This window comes from Esox lucius, chromosome 20, assembly GCF_011004845.1.
Source record: "Esox lucius isolate fEsoLuc1 chromosome 20, fEsoLuc1.pri, whole genome shotgun sequence".
NCBI lineage: Eukaryota > Metazoa > Chordata > Actinopteri > Esociformes > Esocidae > Esox > Esox lucius.
The window spans coordinates 41,983,036-42,004,852 of NC_047588.1; the positions used below are offsets into that span (position 1 = coordinate 41,983,036).

Consider the following 21,817-nt stretch of genomic DNA (forward strand, 5'->3'; position numbering starts at 1 on the left):
AGCTTTTACCCCTCCACTCCCCAAAACCCCTCAGCCCCTATAGTTAAGTACATTGCCTCTCAGGCTTCCTCCAGTACCAGTATCCAGAATGGTTGTCTATTCTAATGTTTTGTAGCCTGGGTGAATTTACCCCAAACCTCGCAGCACCCCTGTTAAATTATCACCCAGTTCTGAGCCCATGCCAATTTCCCTGGCTCCACTTGGCCATGACTAAGCACAGGAAGAGAAGACCTCATATTTTGTCTGTCCTCTTCCCTGGCCTCTGATCCTCTGCTCAGTAACCGGTTGCGTTGGGGAGTCCCTGGGATGTGACCGGGTCCCTGCCACAGGCCTAATGCTATTTAATGCTTTGGTGACTTGTTATATTGGGTCAATTAGTTCACAAAGCAGAACGTCACACCACGTCTTCACCAGCCGGCCCTGAGAAGGAATTGCAGACTGTTGGGTGGATTGGATTCACTTTGATTTAATGTTATTTTAATAAAGGGGTAGTCTAAACGATTCACCCTAAACTGACCAAAACCATACCCCCTAAACTGAAGAGTTCAGGCTGAAGAATCGAACCTGTGGACAGGCTAGTGAGTAGAACCTGTCATCTTGTATGTTGGACAGGCTGGCTAGTAGAACCTGTCATCTTCTCTGTTAGACTGGCTGGAGAAAAGAACCTGTCATCTTCTCTGTTGGACAGGCTGGAGAGTAGAGCCTGTTGTTATGTTGGACAGGCTGGAGAGTAGAGCCTGTTGTTATGTTGGACAGGCTGGAGAGTAGAGCCTGTCGTTATGTTGGACAGGCTGGAGAGTAGAACCTGTCATTATGTTGGACAGGCTGGAGAGTAGACCCACTGGACCCTGTCATTGTTTAACGCTTTTACTGCTGGGACTCTCTCACTGCAAAACCCTTTTACTGCTGGGACCCTCTCACTGCAAAACCATTTTACTGCTGGGACCCTCTCACTGCATAACCATTTTACTGCTGGGACCTTCTCATTGTTTAACCCTTCTGTACATGTTGCCTCTTTAAATACCTTACCTATCTTATTTACTACATCAATAGGCATTGTATAAATATATATTTAAAGAAAGAGTGTCTTTATCATGTAATTTGCATTCTATAGCCACTTCAAGTTTCAGTCCATAGTTATTGGTTTTAGTACTCGGTGACTTCAGATAGACTTTAGTGGCATCCAAAACAACGTCAGCCCATAACTAATGCACTTATTTTGACCAGGGCCGTATGGCTTTGTGTTGGACACGGTACTCTGTCTAACCTGAATGACCTCGACAGGTCTTTGATTTGGTCTGGCCCTCTCAAGGTAATGTGTCCCGAGGGGGTGACGAATCACAGCCAGGTAGTAAATTACCTCTGACACTCTCAACCTCCTTCTATTAAGCTGCTGCACAGGACCCTCTCTGCCCTCTGAACCTTGACCCCTGGCCCCTTATAAAGTGGTTCCTTAGACACGCCAGTCTTGGATAAACATGGCCGGTAAATGAGAACAGGTTTTTTGAGGGGGGGTGATGTAATGCCGCCGCCGGATATGTGCTGGGTTTGATGTAACTGGCAGTTGGTTGGGTGAACGTTCCCCTAATGTTAGTCAGACTGACATGAAACGCTGAACTGTCCAAGAACGCCTGGAGGACCATGGGACTGTGATGTGGATGTGGAATGCCTGATGTCAATGTGCATGAGAATGTCCTGCATGATGTCTAGTGTGTAACATGTACCGTGTGTTTTAGTTTGGATCCGGCGTGTGTTCCCTGAGGAACGTGGGGAGGGAGAGAGCGGGGGGAGCAGGAAGGAAAGACAAAAGAGGGGAGGGAGGTGTGGTGATTGTGATGAGGAGAGGGTGAGCGTCGAAAGGAGTGGAGATGAAGATTAGGGGACCGAGGGCTTGAGATGAAGAGAATTCAGGTAGTGTCTTTTGGCACCACGACTTCAGTGAACCTTGACCCTTGTATTACCTGTCTCCAATCCTCCTCTGTGAACCTTGACCCCTGTGTTACCTGTCTCCAATCCTCCTCTGAGGCCACCATCTGCCCAGCGTACCCCTAAAATTTGTATAGTCAGCACCCTATTCCCTAAATAGTCAGCACCCTATTCCCTAAATAGTCAGCACCCTATTTCCTATATAGTCAGCACCCTATTCCCTATATAGTCAGCACCCTATTCCCTGTATAGTCAGCACCCTATTCCCTGTATAGTCAGCACCCTGTTCCCTGTATAGTCAGCACCCTATTCCCTGTATAGTCAGCACCCTATTCCCTATATAGTCAGCACCCTATTCCCTGTATAGTCAGCACCCTATTCCCTGTATAGTCAGCACCCTGTTCCCTGTATAGTCAGCACCCTGTTCCCTGTATAGTCAGCACCCTGTTCCCTGTATAGTCAGCACCCTATTCCCTGTATAGTCAGCACCCTATTCCCTGTATAGTCAGCACCCTATTCCCTGTATAGTCAGCACCCTATTCCCTGTATAGTCAGCACCCTATTCCCTGTATAGTCAGCACCCTGTTCCCTGTATAGTCAGCACCCTATTCCCTAAATAGTCAGCACCCTTTTGGCTCGAGCCTGATCAGAACTAGTGCCTTACACCGCGTAGTGAGTCGAGTGCAGTTTGGTGCAGCGTCAGGAGTCGATGTCAGCATATTTCAAGTTCACATCAACGACTGCTTTTGAAAGAACCATAGAATGGTGGAAACTGTGGCGGTTGGAGCGGCGGTTGGAGCGGCAGGGGGATGGGGTACGGCTGTCTCGCTGCCTGCAGTCGGAGCATAACAGGTCTGTTAGACCGTGGTCCGAGGACAGGAACTGTGTTCTGCATCACTGTCAGCAGCGTGTCTCTCTGGTTCCCTACGGTCTCCCTGTTCTGTTTTTAGTGCACTACTTTTGACCAGGCTAGTGTGTATTAGTAGGGCACTCTCCCGTCCCCTCCCCTCCTTTTCCATCCTGTCCTCTCCTGGCTCAGGATTTCTAATATAGTAGCTTTGACTTTCTATCCTAGTTGCACAACAGTTGACCCCCTCTTCTCTCCCCAAACCCCTTCCCCTCCCTCCCCAAACCCCCCCCCCCCCCACAACCCCCCCCCCGTTCCCTCTCCCTCTCCCTCCCCAACGTCCCCCCCCACCCACAAACCCTTCTCTACTTCTACTCCTGTCTTTTTCCCTACTTTTCTTTTTGCTCCTTCATTGTGTCATCCTGAAAGAGGGATTGATTTTAAGTTCGATTTAATCCATTTCCCACCCGGTCTTAAGTGCACCAGGGGTGCTTTTTGGGAGAAAAAGGGAATCAATATTTGACCCTACAAATAACATTTGACATCTACATTTGGTGTAGGCTTGGTAACTCTCTTAGTAGCTGACATCTGTCATGGATTGATCCCACATGTGCCTTGAAGTCATATTTTTCCTATAAATATGAATGCTATTAATATTAATGTGTTAAGTAATGTTTTGTAACCACTGCTTTTATCTTCTGATAGGTATTTCTACCAGCTGTCCAAACATAACTTCAATTTCCTCGATCAGATTGTTTCAATTAACATAATATAGTTTTAATTGAAACAATATTTACATGTGGATATTAATTTTGTTGTTGTAAATATTTTAGTTTTGTTTGACTCTGGAGGGAGAGTGGGAGACAGAGATTGATATTCTGGGTGAGGGGGTCTTGGCTGTCGTAGGTCTGATATGTTTATTATACATGATAATATATTCAGGCATTTTATTCATAGGAAACGGTGGGACAAGATAAGAGAGAGATTGTTTCTGAACGGGTGGCGGTCCAGATTCTAACCCACACTGCGGCAGTACCGGTCCAGGGGCTCGTATCATACGTTTAAGAACAACAACCCGGGAATCACTCAGACCCAAGAAGGAACCAGTGATCAGGCAGCTCAATAGTCAGACATCTCTCTCTGCCCCCCATCCCTGTCTTCCCCTCCATGCTGCCCAGTGGTCCCCAGACATTACTAATCACGGATCAGTTGGAATGATGGATGGCGTGCAGTTTGAAAAGCTCATGAAAAAGCAATGATTTCACTCACATTTTTGAATGTGTGATTATGGTTTCCGGAGCGTTTTGACGTCTTGATTTGGAGCCTGGAGGTTTAATCAGATTGATGAGGCTATTCATTCTCCTGGTCTGGCAGGACTACTCGACAAAGTTACCGAAATAGCCGCGTCCTCGTGAGCCTGAGCACGCTCAGCTCTGGGTTTTGTAGTTCGCCGAAACCGCAAGTGATTGCTTCGCGCGGTGACAACTCTTAAAGCACGCCGTGGGAACGGTGACCCCCCGGTCGATCGTATTCTTAGTCGCTGTTCACGCGGCCTCATCCACGCCGATATTAATAGACATGAATCCGTCTCTCCGTGTCACCGTGGTGACGTTGTCGCCACCCGGGCGTCTGTGATCAAGGTTGGTTGTGTTTGTTTAGCTGGAGTGTGACAGGGTGACTGACGGGGCCTTTGAAACCGAGCCGGGTGAGGCCGCAGAGCACACGTGCTGCTTTGGCCTTGGATGACTCCATCTGTTTTTACACACGCGGCCCTGTCTCTCTGTCTCTGAGTGACGAGGAAGTGGGGAGTTTATGCCCAGATTGTCGCAACGCTTAGGAAGAGAAACGCAGTCTTTTCTCTCTCTCTCTCTCGCTGCATCTTAACGTGTCCTTCCCTCCTCCTCGCTGCCGCAGAGAAGATGCCTTGTTTATAGGTTCAGACATTCTGATACATGGCCCATTCACCTGCATTCAGAGGCCGGAAACCCTGGGTTTCAGTTCTGTCTCTGTCATTATGATCAGCTGGCGGCCTCGTGTTGAGCCAAAAACCAGTTTGGACTCCTGTACAGTGAAAAATAGCCTTTAGGATACAAGGCCAGCTCTTGTGTTTTATGGAGTCATAGAGCTTTGGCTTGATACGAGACATTGCTGAGAACAGACGCTGTGGCCTGATGGTGAAGTGAGTTCTTCGATGCCTGCCTCCTGCACAAAGTAGATGGAGTGTCATTAGCATAGCTTAGTGTCTTCATGAATGCTGTTTCACCAGCTATCAGCTGTCTTGCACCAGAGAGGAACTGACATCAGCATGGGTTTGTTCTGGGTTTTTTCAAATTTCTGTTCTTGTAGGAGTTATGTGTCTGGTGGCTCTGTCTGTTCTTACACACTGACTTAATGCTGATAATTACCATGGACCTCAATATTATTATCACCTTATTTAATGCTGATGATTACCATGAACCTCAATATTATCATCACCTTATTTAATGCTGATAATTACCATGGACCTCAATATTATCATCACCATGCTTAGTGCTGATAATTACCATGGATCTCAATAGTATCATCACCATGCTTAGTGCTGATAATTACCATGGACCTCAATAGTATCATCACCATGCTTAGTGCTGATGATTACCATGGACCTCAATAGTATCATCACCATGCTTAGTGCTGATAATTACCATGGACCTCAATAGTATCATCACCATGCTTAGTGCTGATGATTACCATGGACCTCAATAGTATCATCACCATGCTTAGTGCTGATAATTACCATGGACCTCAATAGTATCATCACCATGCTTAGTGCTGATAATTACCATGGACCTCAATAGTAACATCACCATGCTTAGTGCTGATAATTACCATGGACCTCAATAGTATCATCACCATGCTTAGTGCTGATAATTACCATGGACCTCAGTAGTATCATCACCATGCTTAGTGCTGATGATTACTATGGACCTCAGTAGTATCATCACCATGCTTAGTGTATGTGAACCTTTGATCAGGGCCATTTGGGTGATTTCTGTTATCATTCTGATTTAAAAAGGAGCCAAACAGCTATGTGGTAAAGATGGCTTCATATGATCACTATCCTTAAATAAAATACTATTTTTATTTATCAGTGATATTTTCAAAATCAGTGCCAAGATTTCACAATTTCTGCCAGTGTATGCAGACTTATGATCACATCTGTGTGTGTGTGTGTGTCTGTGTATATGTGTGTGTATATATTTATATTCGTATGTGTTATTATGAGGTGTTATTGCCTTTGTTTAACAGTGTTCCTCCCTCCCTGTGTGTTCTCCTCCAGACACTCCTCTGTTGGTGAGGAGCAGCAGTGATTCTGCCCTGAGCCCCCCGTTGGAGACCCCACATCACGGCCTCCCTCAGGACCCCCCCTGCAGACCCCGTGCTCCCCCGATGGTAGGAAGTGGTCCCCCGCTGTACCGTTCTCTGCCTTGATCCACCCTCCCCGGCACACCTAACCTGCCACACCTCACTCTTAGTGGCACAGAACCTGAATCTGGATTTTCTGTTCAACTCAGCCATAGCGTTCTGAATAGGCTCTCTGGTTCATAGAGTTCTCTGGTTGATAGTTTGCCTGATGAGTTGCCAGTCGGAGGGCTGTACGCCGGTTACTTTGGGGACTTGGATCAGCTCAGGTAAATCGTGGGTGAACCGGTGGCTCATGCAGTTTTTGCCATGTGAAGCAGTGACCGGTCGGCGGAGGTTTCTGCTGAATCTGCCCAGGTGAACTTGGCAGGCATGTTAGTGGGGATAATATGAATGTGATTATCTTCTTATTCATGATTGTAAGGTTTCTATCTGGTGTTTTCCTGAATTATTCAATAGAGATTTATGGCATCTAGCTGTTATTGAATGGTTCTGGTCAATCACCTAGTAACAAACTCCAAACGAAAGGTCAGGGGTCAGAAACAGGTGAGAGTCTGTAGAGAGCTGAATGGTCTCTGGCAGACAGACACAGGCAGAGTATTGTTTTTAGAGAATTTGACTTTTACATGTAAACTGCTTAGGCAAACACAGAGCAGCATCGGAAGATTCTCTTTACGATACCTGGCCCCTCACCGTGGACCTGTCTTGGCGGATTATATCGCAGCCAGGAATGGGGACTTCTGAAGCCAGGATTCTGATGTGGTCGATATGTCGCACCAATCCTGTCTGCTCATCAAGTTCAGACTTGGATATTAATATGCATGAAACATCCAGTGACACCTTGTTAGGGTTCTGCAAGACAGAGTCTGCAGGGCCAGGATGTAACTGGACGATGAGGCTGTCAGTCTACAGGGCCAGGATGTAACTGGACGATGAGGCTGTCAGTCTACAGGGCCAAGATTTAACTGGACGATAAGGCTGTGACAGTCTACAGGGCCAGGATGTAACTGGACGATGAGGCTGTCAGTTTACAGGGCCAGGATGTAACTGGATGATGAGGCTGTCAGTTTACAGGGCCAGGATGTAACTGGATGATGAGGCTGTCAGTCTACAGGGCCAGGATGTAACTGGATGATGAGGCTGTCTGTCTACAGGGCCGGGATGTAACTGGTTGATGAGGCTGTCAGTCTACAGGGCCAGGATGTAATTGGATGATGAGGCTGTGACGGTCTACAGGGCCAGGATGTAACTGGATGATGAGGCTGTGACTGAGGGTTTTGAGTGCCTGACTGACTGTCAGTTACCAGACAGTTTAATCATTAATAAAATGTATTTTATAACATTTATTTTATACATCATCAGTTGTCACAAAGTGCTTTTACAAGACACCTATCCTGAAACCCCAAGGAGCAAACAACAACAGTGTTGAAGCTCAGTGGTTAGGAACCCCCCCCCCCCCAGTAGGGTCCAAACATGGAATGAGACCTAGAGAGGAACCAGACTCTAAGGGGTGGCCAGTCCTCTTCTGTGTGTGCTGGGTGACAGTTATAGGTGTACTTGAGCTTTTGGGCCATGTTGGTGTGTATGCTTGTTCATAAACTCTTGTGTTGTCTGTGTCCAGATTCCTTAACAGAATCCAAGTCAGCCGCGGGACAGCGCCTGGGGCAGGCCGGTGGGGGTGGGCGGTTGTTGAGTGGCTTAGCATGGAAGCATCTTGGACCACTATAAATGCATTTGTAACATATATCAGCATGCCATAACTGTTATAACTGGTTCATTCCACCACAGACCGGTTAGTTCCACCACAGACAGGTCAGTGGTTCATAAAGGTCGAGCTTGTGCCCCATTAATCCAGCCCTGGCCTTCCTGTTGCCCCCTAACCCATCAGTTCAGCTGCCCACCCCCCACCCCTGACTCGTCCACCAGTTGTGCGGTCTTCCTCTCTGTTGTTTTGGATTAGAGAACAAGAAGTGGACATTCCACAGGTATCATATGACCCCACTTTGATTGTCTTTGTCTGTGACGGGGTAATTTATCTGTTCGGGCGCGCGGGGGGAGGATGGGGGGGCTGTGGTATTCCTTTGTCTGAGTGCTTCAGATGTCAGTGGCTCCTATCCTGTCGGTTGCCTGCATCCAAAATGGCATCCATTTTCCTTTAGTGTGCTACTTCTGAACCGCTACCCATGGCACCCAGGTCGAAAGAAGAGCACTACACATTGACTATGGGGCCATTTGGGAGGCTGGCGATTACTCCTCTCTTTCATCTGGACCCAGACTGTCAGATCGAGTTCTGGAACAAAGACGGATGCCTCAGATCCCTTTCTCTGCTTTCTCCGGGGGTCAGGGGTCACACATCTGTCCCTGTGCTGACCTTCCTCCTGCTTTCACCAGCCTCTCCACCTACTTCCGTCCTGACCTCCCGTATCCCCCTAGGGCTTCTGGAAGTCTTGTTTCGCTACGTGACGAGAGCGTGACACAGAACCCAGACAGAATCTTTGTCCAACACTCTTGGGGCCGTGTCAGTGTTCCGGAACCCTATATGTACACACAGCATTCCAACAGAACAGAGGGGAGGGGCGAGAACACTACACCTCTGTTCTGCTCTGTTGTTGTTTGTGTATTCATTAACCGGCGGCATGCAGGAGTTATTATCTCCAGGCTGGCCCACACCTGCGCCTTCACACTGCCCCACGTCACCTTCATCGTCCACGCCTTCATCATGCGCACCAAATCATCCATCCCTTAGCCCAACCGCACAACCTCATAATAAAGTACTTGATGGAATATAGAAGCAGCTGGTTTTACCTGGGTTTTGTTGATGGCTTCGGTAATGTGTTACTGGGCTAACCTCGAATGTAGCTGACTGATTGAATTGAGGGACGTAGTGGACCCACGAGCGCGCACGTGAACACACAAGCATGCACACTGAGGAATGTTTCAAGACATACTTCCCCGTTTTTCTCCCCATCTCAACTTGGGCTCATTTGTGAGTATGACCATTGCTCATTACAACATTACAACCACAGCAGGCTCAGGATGGTTAAGGTCGTGGTGTGGCATTCCTCCTAGAACGGTGCTCTACCTACAATGTTCAGGAACCTTTTCCCCACATCAGATCTGTCCTACGCGTGCCATGGCCTCTACAGTCGGATAGACTTTCAGACTGACTCCCTGATTTTCTTTTTGAAGATATGTTGTGGTGTGGATTTGTGGCAGATTTCAAACCTGTGTCCCCTGGTCACATAAACGAATGCAATGTAGGGCACGTCCCTGGTCCACGATGCTCTAAATCAGAGACTGTACTGACGAGATTAGCCTTCAGTAGACTCTTCCTCATAGACCGTACTGAAGAGATTAGCCTTCAGTAGACGCTTAATCATAGACCGTACTGAAGAGATTAGCCTTCAGTAGACTCTTCCTCATAGACCGTACTGAAGAGATAAGCCTTCAGTAGACACTTCATCATAGACTGTACTGAAGAGATTAGCCTTCAGTAGACACTTCATCATAGAACGTACTGAAGAGATTAGCCTTCAGTAGACGCTTAATCATAGACCGTACTGAAGAGATTAGCCTTCAGCAGACTCTTCCTCATAGACCGTACTGAAGAGATAAGCCTTCAGTAGACACTTCATCATAGACTGTACTGAAGAGATTAGCCTTCAGTAGACACTTCATCATAGACCGTACTGAAGAGATTTGCCTTCAGTAGACTCTTCCTCATAGACCGTACTGAAGAGATTAGCCTTCAGTAGACACTTCATCATAGACTGTACTGAAGAGATTAGCCTTCAGTAGACTCTTCCTCATAGACCGTACTGAAGAGATTAGCCTTCAGTAGACACTTCATCATAGACTGTACTGAAGAGATTAGCCTTCAGTAGACACTTCATCATAGACCGTACTGAAGAGATTAGCCTTCAGTAGACACTTCATCATAGACCGTACCGAAGAGATTAGCCTTCAGTAGACACTTCATCATAGACCGTACCGAAGAGATTAGCCTTCAGTAGACACTTCATCATAGACTGTACTGAAGAGATTAGCCTTCAGTAGACACTTCATCATAGACTGTACTGAAGAGATTAGCCTTCAGTAGACACTTCATCATAGACCGTACTGAAGAGATTAGCCTTCAGTAGACACTTCATCACAGACCGTACTGAAGAGATTTGCCTTGAGTAGACACTTCATCATAGACTGTACTGAAGAGATTAGCCTTCAGTAGACGCTTCCTCATAGACCGTACTGAAGAGATTAACCTTCAGTAGACAATTCCATCATAGACCGTACTGAAGAGATTAGCCTTCAGTAGACGCTTAAGTGTTAAGACTGAGTCTGTGTCAGATAATAATCATCATTCCACAATAATGGAGCTGTTTGTTTAGAAATCCTGGGTGCAGTAAGGGGGCCTGTGTTTGTGTAGGTGTGTATGGCTGGACCAGTTGAGAGGTAAGTAGGAGCAAGTCCATGTCATGAAGGTTACCAGTAAACTGAAAAGAGAAGAACATTACAGTAGTATAAAAAATATTATATTTTCTGCATAATTTTGATAGAAACATCTATCAAAATAGCAATGCCCCTTTATGTAGCAATTATCGTACCTATTCCAGTAAAAAAATTAAGAGGAGTGCACAATTAGGTTAAAGTGAGTATTTAGTATTTGGGTGAATCCAGTCCGAAAAATATATTACAACAGTGCTTTGTCAATGTTCAAATATCAATTTATTTTGTTTTGTGACTTAGACTGTACCAATGACGTGGACTGCACCAATTGAACTGTATTTATATTTCTAAATAAAACTGTATTTATACATTTAACTGTATTTATAATTTGGACACCATTCAGAGGCCCAGGGATGACATTAGGTTATATAAGCTAAGGCCTGGAGTATTAGGACAGGTGTCTGTGTTTCCATGTAGGACTATGGCTGAATCCCAAATGGGGCTCTATTCTCTATGTAGGGCTCTACTTAAGTCCATGTGGCTGGGGCACCATGCAGGGAGTCATTGGGGAGTGTATATGGACTAAGGCCCCAGATGGAGTTCACATTCAATTCCACCATCTGAAGGCCTTTTCATCTGAAAGTCATCCCAGACCATCTCGAACTTCCTCAAACCTTCGCAAACTCGGCCTCTGATCAGAAAGCAGACTTTGAAGTGGGGAAGGAAAGGCTCCCAATCTGTCAAAGTAAATACACTTCTTAGAAGATCCACTGAGACGTTAAACAGAGAACCTCCGTAATGTCGTTTTTGAATAGTGACCCTTTCGTGGTCTTCATTCAGGATGATAGTTTCTCCTGTGTGCTGCTTGACAACCATTGGACCATGTTACCACAACACACCTCTTCAAATCCTGCTCCTGAGATATGGCTGTTATTTATCTTTATAGGGAAGCAACTAGGTTCTTAATTCATTATTACTCCCTGCTGAGCCAATTAGACCCAGGTGTTGGTTGTGCTGGGCCTTGTCTCTGTGGATCTGAAGAGGGGGGCAGGTGATCTGCTCCCTGGAGGCCCAGTTGGTAGACACATGCCTTGCCAGAGTTTTTGGTTTGAATCCCAGGGTGGTGGGTTTGAATCCCAAGGCGGTGGGTTTGAATCCCTGGGCAGTGGGTTTGAATCCCTGGGCAATGGGTTTGAATCCCTGGGCAGTGGGTTTGAATCCCAGGGCGGTGGGTTTGAATCCCAGGGCGGTGGGTTTGAATCCCACGGCGGTGGGTTTGAATCCCAGGGCGGTGGGTTTGAATCCCAGGGTGATTGGTTTTAAAACCATGAAAACTTGAGAAAATGTATGAACTTGCCGCACTACTCGCTGCTTTGTCTGTTTAGTGACTGAAATGTAAAACGTTTCTCAGATGTGATTTATCTGGTCGTGGCATCTTCCTGGGATGGTGTTGGAGGGGCCACATGGTTTTAACCACCATGGATCGTCCAGGGGATGATCTGGTCTGTCCTGCTGTCCCTGGGCCAGGGGATGATCTGGTCTGTCCTGCTGTCCCTGGGCCAGGGGATGATCTGGTCTGTCCTGCTGTCCCTGGGCCAGGGGATGATCTGGTCTGTCCTGCTGTCCCTGGGCCAGGGGATGATCTGGTCTGTCCTGCTGTCCCTGGGCCAGGGGATGATCTGGTCTGTCCTGCTGTCCCTGGGCCAGGGGATGATCTGGTCTGTCCTGCTGTCCCTGGGCCAGGGCATGATCTGGTCTGTCCTGCTGTCCCTGGGCCAGGGGATGATCTGGTCTGTCCTGCTGTCTCCGGGCCAGGGCATGATCTGGTCTGTCCTGCTGTCCCTGGGCCAGGGGATGATCTGGTCTGTCCTGCTGTCCCTGGGCCAGGGAATGATCTGGTCTGTCCTGCTGTCCCTGGGCCAGGGAATGATCTGGTCTGTCCTGCTGTCTCCGGGCCAGGGCATGATCTGGTCTGTCCTGCTGTCCCTGGGCCAGGGAATGATCTGGTCTGTCCTGCTGTCCCTGGGCCAGGGGATGATCTGGTCTGTCCTGCTGTCTCCGGGCCAGGGCATGATCTGGTCTGTCCTGCTGGAGCCTGGCCTAACAGGACCTGCATGATGAGCAGGGAAGTTGCCAACTTCAGAGAATTCAAAAATCTAAGTTACTAAAAGAGAGAGGGGGTCGTGACACCCAGTCTAAGAGACTACATCATCTGACATCTGGACCCAGAACCACCCCTCACCTGTCCTTTATACTGGACCCAGAACCACCCCTCACCTGACCTTTATATTGGACCCAGAACCACCCCTCACCTGACCTTTATACTGGACCCAGAACCACCCCTCACCTGACCTTTATACTGGACACAGAACCACCCCTCACCTGAGCTTTATATTGGACCCAGAACCACCCCTCACCTGTCCTTTATACTGGACCCAGAACCACCCCTCACCTGACCTTTATATTGGACCCAGAACCACCCCTCATCTGACCTTTATACTGGACCCAGAACCACCCCTCACCTGACCTTTATACTGGACACAGAACCACCCCTCACCTGACCTTTATATTGGACCCAGAACCACCCCTCACCTGACCTTTATATTGGACCCAGAACCACCCCATCTGCTGTCCATACACCTCATCCCTCCATCAGACAGTACATCTCATCATCCATCCTCCTCATCCCTCCATCAGACAGTACATGTCATCATCCATCCACCTCATCCCTCCAACAGACAGTACATGTCATCATCCATCCTCCTCATCCCTCCATCGGATATGGTATCAAAGCTTGACACTTTTAGTTCTCATCCTCCCTCCCCCTAGTGGTCTCTCACACTCCTTTGAAATTATACTTAAAGGATACAAGCGTTCAAATTAAAATGGTTCATGCTTAATCGAACAGCCTCTCTTTCACAAACCCCCAATTAACATCAGTTCTATAACACTGTCTCTCTCTCAGCCACCCAGTGGGGGCAATTACACTGCCTGCTTGGCTGATGAAGGCAGGCTCTAACCCCCCCCCCCACACACACACACACACACACACACACACACAGTGTTCCAAAAACTCAACAGAGAACCTTGTGAACATGTCAGGGTGCGATGTACCAGTCAGTGTCTAGGTGTGTGTGTGTGTGTGTGTGTGTGTGTGTAGTCTCCAGCCTAGGGCTATACATCCTCACATCTTTTCACTCTTCAAACCTGTCTATCCCTTCCTCCTTCTCTATTCTCACTCTGCCCCCTCCATCCCTCCCGGTCTCTCTCTTTCCTTTACCCCCCCACCCCTATATCTCTCTACACTCTTCTCACCCTCCTTAATCAGCCCCCCCCACCTCCAGTGTGGGTGTTAAACCTGCTCCCATCAGACGGGGACCTCCTCACTCCTCCAAAAGCATAACTATATACTATATAACTATATACTATATAACTATATACTATATAACTATATAACTATATACTATATACTATATAACTATATACCTATATAACTATATACTATATTACAATATACTATATTACTATATACTATATAACTATATACTATATAACTATATACTATATAGCTATATACTATATACTATATACCTATATAACTATATACTATATAACTATATACTATATTACTATATACTATATTACTATATAACTATATACTATATAACTATATACTATATACTATATAACTATATACTATATAACTATATAACTATATACTATATAACTATATAACTATATACTATATAACTATATACTATATAACTATATACTATATAACTATATAACTATATACTATATAACTATATACTATATAACTATATAACTATATACTATATAACTATATACTATATAACTATATAACTATATACTATATAACTATATACTATATAACTATTTACGTAACTTTTCCCAAAACACAGACAGAACTGCTAAGTAGTCTTGCCTGGCAGAAGTGTATCATGATTAAGCCCATCATTTGTATTTATTGTTTGTGTTTAGTATTAAATATCAACAGTGGTATACTATCAAAGTATCCCACACAGCCAATTCCTCAAACGCAAGATGTGCAGAACAGCAATATGTGCAAAATTATACATTTGATTTTGTCTGTGAAGAACAAAAAATCTCTTTACATAGGAAAATACCATCAAGAGAACGTCCTTCTAAAACCCTGTCCTCCTAAAGCAGTGTATGTAGAGGTTTTTCACTTGCTTTGGCCATTGTTTGGAAAACAGTGTTGAGTTTTCTGGTTGGAATGCTAATAGAAACGCCCTGCACTCATCCCCATGGCCTGGTTCCTGTTCCTGTGGCAGATCGGTTGTTGTGGTCACAACATGTAAATGCATAATGACCCGGTGTTACCCGGGACTCTGCGTCTGAGGACTGAGAATAATTCTATAAATTACAGCTTGCCGCATGTTCTTGAAGGCATGCCTCTCAAGTGCCACCCTATTTCTTAGCTAGTTCACTACTTATGACCATAGACCGGTTCAAAAGTAGTGTGCTACATAGGGGGTAGGTTTCCGTTTGTGAGGCTTCACACCATCTCCTTCAGTTGGAAGGAGGGCTACATCCAATAATGATGGGGCTGGTTTCCAGTGGTTACCACTCATCTTAGACACTAGACTCTCTCTCTCCCTCTCTCCCTTTCTCGCTCTCCCTTTCTACCTCCCCTTTTCTCTCACTCTCTGTCCTTTTCTGTCTCCCCCCTCTGTCTCTACATATGTATCTCCCCCCTGTCCCTTTCTGTCTCCCCCCTCTGTCTCTACAAATGTATCTCCCCCTGTCCCTTTCTGTCTCCCCCCTCTGTCTCTACATATGTATCTCCCCCCTGTCCCTTTCTGTCTCCCCCCTCTGTCTCTACAAATGTATCTCCCCCTGTCCCTTACAGTCTCCCCCCTGTCTCTGCATATGTATCTCCCCCCTCTGTCCCTTTCTGTCTCCCCCCTCTGTCTCTACATATGTATCTCCCCTCTGTCTCTGCATATGTATCTCCCCCCTCTGTCTCTGCATATGTATCTCCCCCCTCTGTCCCTTTCTGTCTCCCCTCTGTCTCTGCATATGTATCTCCCCCCTCTGTCTCTGCATATGTATCTCCCCCCTCTGTCCCTTTCTGTCTCCCCTCTGTCTCTGCATATGTATCTCCCCCCTCTGTCTCTGCATATGTATCTCCCCCCTCTGTCCCTTTCTGTCTCCCCTCTGTCTCTGCATATGCATCTCCCCCCTCTGTCTCTGCATATGTATCTCCCCCCTCTGTCCCTTTCTGTCTCCCCTCTGTCTCTGCATATGTATCTCCCCCCTCTGTCTCTGCATATGTATCTCCCCCCTCTGTCCCTTTCTGTCTCCCCTCTGTCTCTGCATATGTATCTCCCCCCTCTGTCTCTGCATATGTATCTCCCCCCTCTGTCCCTTTCTGTCTCCCCTCTGTCTCTGCATATGCATCTCCCCCCTCTGTCTCTGCATATGTATCTCCCCCCTCTGTCCCTTTCTGTCTCCCCTCTGTCTCTACATATGTATCTCCCCCCTCTGTCTCTCCTGTCATCTCTTTGTTTTTTCTGGTTCTCTCCACTCATTCACTCCCTGTATCTCTCTCTCCAGTCACGGTCCTGCCAGCCAAATAGCCCCCCCCCCACTTCAGTCACACACAGCGTGTCTCTAATAACTGCTGGGGAGTGCGTAATGAAGGGTTACAGCACTAATGAACTGAGTGCTGCCTGGACTTGAGTGGCATATACCTGGTTTCAAATGCTATTTGATGTCTTTCCATTTCAGCAGGAGGGTTGTTTTAGCGTTTCTGGAGCGTCAAATAGGCCGGGTTTCCTCGGCCCGTCAGATCAGCTGGTCCGTGGATCCAGGCCAGACCACTCAAGCCCAGATAAAGGATTCAGAATGGTGGTGAACGGTGGTTGAATCCATGTGTGGCGAAGATGCCGCCTGATTCTCCCAGTCAATCCCAAATGGCACCCTATTCCACATTCAGGCCTGATTGAAGGGAGGGCAATAAGTAGGCACTAGTGTGCAGTTTGGGGCCAACCTCAGAGTGCAGAGCTGGAGAAGCACAGAGTGAAGGGATGAAATCCTCCCCAGCTGGTCCTGGACTGAGGTAGTGGGCTGGGTGAGGGGGGCCGCTGGGTAAATTGGCGGCGCTAGGTAAATTGGGGGCGCTGGGTAAAGGGTGGCTGGAGTGATGTTCCACTTGCCCTCTTTGAAAATTAAGTGGATAACAGAGTGAATGAAGCCCTATTTTATTTCTGTTTCATCTCTATTTCACTCCTTTTCTCATCCTCCATCTCTCTCTCTCTCACAATGTCTCCATTTCTCTCTCACGATGTCTCCATCTCTCTCTCTCTCACGATGTCTCCATCTCTCTCTCTCTCTCACGATGTCTCCATCTCTCTCACGATGTCTCCATCTCTCTCTCTCTCACGATGTCTCCATCTCTCTCTCTCTCACGATGTCTCCATCTCTCTCTCTCTCTCACGATGTCTCCATCTCTCTCACGATGTCTCCATCTCTCTCACGATGTCTCCATCTCTCTCTCTCTCTCACGATGTCTCCATCTCTCTCTCTCTCTCTCTCTCTCACGATGTCTCCATCTCTCTCACGATGTCTCCATCTCTCTCACGATGTCTCCATCTCTCTCACGATGTCTCCATCTCTCTCACGATGTCTCCATCTCTCTCACGATGTCTCCATCTCTCTCACGATGTCTCCATCTCTCTCTCTGTCACGATGTCTCCATCTCTCTCTCTGTCACGATGTCTCCATCTCTCTCTCTCTCTCTCTCTCTCTCTCTGGCGATGTCTCCATCTCTCTCTCTCTGGCGATGTCTCCATCTCTCTCTCTCTCACGATGTCTCCATCTCTCTCTCTCTCACTATGTCTCCATCTCTTGCTCTCTCACGATGTCTCCATCTCTCTCTTTGACAATACAGTGGAGTATTTGATACACTGCCGATTTTGCAGGTTTTCCCACTTACAAACCATGTAGAGGTCTGTAATTTTTATCATAGGTACACTTCAACTGTGAGTGACATAAATACAGAAAATCACATTGTATGATTTTTAAGTAATTCATTAGCATTTTTTTATATTTGATACATCAGTATTTGATACATCAGAAAAGCAGAACTTAATATTTGGTACAGAAACCTTTGTTTGCAATTACAGATATCATACGTTTCCTGTAGTTCTTGACCAGGTTTGCACACACTGCAGCAGGGATTTTGGCCCACTCCTCCATACAGACCTCCTCCAGATCCTTCAGGTTTTGGGCTGTCACTGGGCAATACGGACTTTCAGGTCCCTCCAAGGATTTTCTATTGGGTTCAGGTCTGGAGACTGGCTAGGCCACTCCAGGACCTTGAGATGCTTCTTACGGAGCCACTCCTTAGTTGCCCTGGCTGTGTGTTTCGGGTAGTTGTTATGCTGGAAGACCCAGCCATGACCCCTCTTCAATGCTCTTACTGAGGGAAGGAGGTTGTTAGTCATGATCTCGCGATACATGGCCCCATCCATCCTCCCCTCAATACGGTGCAGTCGTCCTATACCCTTTGCAGAAAAGCATCCCCAAAGAATGATGTTTCCACCTCCATGCTTCATGGTTGGGATGGTGTTCTTGGGGTTGTACTCATCCTTCTTCTTCCTCCAAACACAACGAGTGGAGTTTAGACCAAAAAGCTCTATTTTTGTCTCATCAGACCACATGACCTTCTCCCATTCCTCCTCTGGATCATCCAGATGGTCATTGGCAAACTTCAGACGGGCCTGGACATGCGCTGGCTTGAGCAGGGGGACCTTGCTTGCGCTGCAGGATTTTAATCCATGATAGCCTAGTTTCTTAAAGAAAAACTAACAGGTCTGTGAGAGCCGGAATTCTTACTGGTTGGTAGGTGATCAAATACTTATGTCATGTAATAAAATGCTAATTCATTATTAAAAAATCATATAATGTGATTTTCTGGATTTTTTTGTCACTCACAGTTGAAGTGTACCTATGATAAAATTACAGATCTCTACATGCTTTGTAAGTAGGAAAACCTGCAAAGTCGGCAGTGTATCAAATATTTGTTCTCCCCACTGTATCTCCAACATCTCTGTGATGATTTCTCCATTCCTCTCTGACAATTTCTCCATTTCCCATTGACAATATCTCCATCTCTCTTTCTGAAAAAATCTCCATCTCTATAACAACATCGCCATCTTTCTCTGAAGATCTCTCTCTTAGTTTTAACAGTTTGGTCCAGTCAGGTAGCTAGGTGTTTGAAATAGGTCTGTCTATTTATCCATCTCTGAGTGTCGGCTTCGGTTATAGCAGTTCGGTAGCTCACCTAGCATTTAAGGGGTGACTCATGCATAAAAACCCAGGCGTCTGGATATTCTTATGTCTCTAGTTTTTAGCCCAAGGTGTTTGATGTCAGTATTTATCAAGCATCTGTGCCCAAGGCCCCCTAAGCCAGAAGCAGACCTGGTATCTAAGGTGTTTTGTAGACGGTTTGACACCGCTATTTATTTATCTAATGTGGTTCCAGCAGCACCTGAGGTCGTTAGCCCCCCTCGTCTCCTGAGGGCGCTGTCTGTCTCCCGGCCATGCTAATTGAGGTGGGAGTATTTACCGGTCGCTGCGGCCCTCTGGGTTTAATACAGGAAAACAACTGTTATTATTCATGTTGCCGTTTTCTCCGTGGCCCAGTGTGTCCCTGCCTGACTGGGATTGGGCCCCATGGGGTGACACGACTGTCCTCCGTCCTAAACACCTCCTATTCCTGCTTGGTGCGCTACGTTGACCAGGAGCCATGTAAGTGGATGCGCTGTGGAACAGCTGGGCATTTTGTAGGGAGTAGTGGGTCATTTGGTCCTGCTGGAGTAGTAGCTGTCTGGGTGGGGCTACCTAACCCTGATCCCAGAGACCCGCCATCCTGGACATTCTCTCTTAAACCGCAATTGTGATGAACTCGACTAGGCTTCTTGTCCAGGTCATTTTTTTTAGTCAGATTTGTTAAATCAAGGCTTGGAGGGAAACCCTACAGGATGATGAACCGTAAACAGTTGTAAAGAATTAACTTGACATCCTTTGTTTTTATTAATCATACATTGTATGTTGTGATAACTTCGGTTTTGATCCAGAGGGGAACGTGCTTGAGTTTCATTGTCCGTTCTGGACCGGTCTCTGTGTCCATTATTCTGAGCAGTCAGCGGTGTGATCGGAGCAAAGTGTCTGTTGTAATGTAACCAGAGCCCAGCCTTTGGACCACAGCAGACACGCATCGATAAGACACCCTGAAAACACACACGTTTTCTGTCCATACAGTTCCTGCTCTAATGTCTTTGTGGTTCAGCCCGCCGGCCTCTTGACATGTCATTGCTCACGGCGCTCTGTACAGGAGACATTAGTCAAATCAAGTCGGCCGCCGTGTCCCAAATGGACCCCTGTTCCCTAAGAAGTGTGCACTCCCCATACCAGGGCTCTGCAGGGAAGAGGGAGCCATATGGGATGCTGGACGTGTGTTCAGTTTGTCATTCTCCCAGCATGCATCGGTATACCAGAAAACACTTAGCAGATTAGTTATTGTCTAATTAGTAGGAACACTAACAGCGTATATGGCGGTTTGTGCAATAATTTGATTTGACTAAATGAATAGCTGACTCCAAGGTTCATTTATTATCATCTTTTATTATTTTTTTTACACACGCAGGCATATCTGTCTCCTTTTAACTGATGTTCTCACAAAGACAGAAGGGCTTTTAGGTTAAAAGGGACAAAAAAATTCTATCTGGACAAAATGTTGATTTTTTACCAGGGGGTGGGGCTGTGTATATGTATGCTGTAAAGTGCGCGTTTTAAGATTCACTCTAGCTTTACGGAGCGTGTCGTGTTTTTGGTTGTAATAAACACAAGTGGGGTAAAGACAGATGTGTGTGTTGTTTACGAGCTGGGACGTGTGTGTTGTTTAGTCCACTAACCCTGCCTTAATTAATGAAGGCTCCAGCTGCACACGTTCAGTGGTCAGCAGGATTGATTTCTGGACAACTCTCCAGTCCTACATTTGGTACCGAGGCCTTTGGACCATGCCGGAGCTGCTGAGGTGAAACCAGTCTCCCCCTCATTACTAGTGGGCAGTTCATGGTGTCATCTCCTCTTCCTCCTGCCTTCAGACACAAGCCACCAGGCGACCTATAGGGTTAATGTACCAGACAGGCGGCTTACAGAGTTGGGGGTCTAACAGTCTAGAGTAACGGGCTTGTGTGCTTTGGTCTGACAGGAGGTGTTGGTACTGTGATGGGGTCAGAGGTCAAACAGAAGTGCATTAGGGGGCTCCCTGGTCGCAGTGACCCTGAGTATACAGGCTGTCACTCTCCAAGAGCAATTTGATCCATTACCCAGTCACACACACACACACACACACACACACACGCACGCGCACACACGCTAGTTCATAGTGACATATTTTAAAATGTGTTATTATTTGCAATGGGACCCTTCCGGAGGTAAGGAGCTGGCTGTCTGTCCTCCTTCTCCTCCTGCCCTCCCCCCAGCGGAGTGGTGTTGGGGAGCCCTGAACAACAGCCTTCCCTCCCCTGATGTTTTGGTGATGGTGTCGGGGAGCCCTGAACAACAGCCTTCCCTCCCCTGATGTTTTGGTGATGGTGTCGGGGAGCCCTGAACAACATCCTTCCCTCACCTGATGTTTTGGTGATGGTGTTTGGGAGCCCTGAACAACATCCTTCCCTCACCTGATGTTTTGGTGATGGTGTCGGGGAGCCCTGAACAACATCCTTCCCTCACCTGATGTTTTGGTGATGGTGTCGGGGAGCCCTGAACAACATCCTTCCCTCACCTGATGTTTTGGTGATGGTGTCGGGGAGCCCTGAACAACATCCTTCCCTCACCTGATGTTTTGGTGATGGTGTCGGGGAGCCCTGAACAACATCCTTCCCTCACCTGATGTTTTGGTGATGGTGTCGGGGAGCCCTGAACAACATCCTTCCCTCACCTGATGTTTTGGTGATGGTGTCGGGGAGCCCTGAACAACATCCTTCCCTCACCTGGTGTTTTGGTGATGGTGTTTGGGAGCCCTGAAGAACATCCTTCCCTCACCTGGTGTTTTGGTGATGGTGTTGGGGAGCCCTGAACAACAGCCTTCCCTCACCTGATGTTTGGGTGATGGTGTTGGGGAGCCCTGAACAACATCCTTCC

General features: G+C 47.0%; 1 protein-coding gene across 3 annotated transcripts in view; it reads left to right on the forward strand.

Annotated features, from left to right (window-relative positions):
* Positions 1-21,817, forward strand: part of pard3bb (par-3 family cell polarity regulator beta b) — a 332,127-nt gene that overhangs the window by 68,790 nt on the left and 241,520 nt on the right. For all 3 annotated transcript variants that reach the window (XM_029115967.2, XM_034288552.1, XM_034288553.1), the window contains one exon: positions 6,090-6,202. In XM_029115967.2, the coding sequence (XP_028971800.2) occupies positions 6,090-6,202 (113 nt within the window). The remainder of the gene's footprint in view (positions 1-6,089; positions 6,203-21,817) is intronic.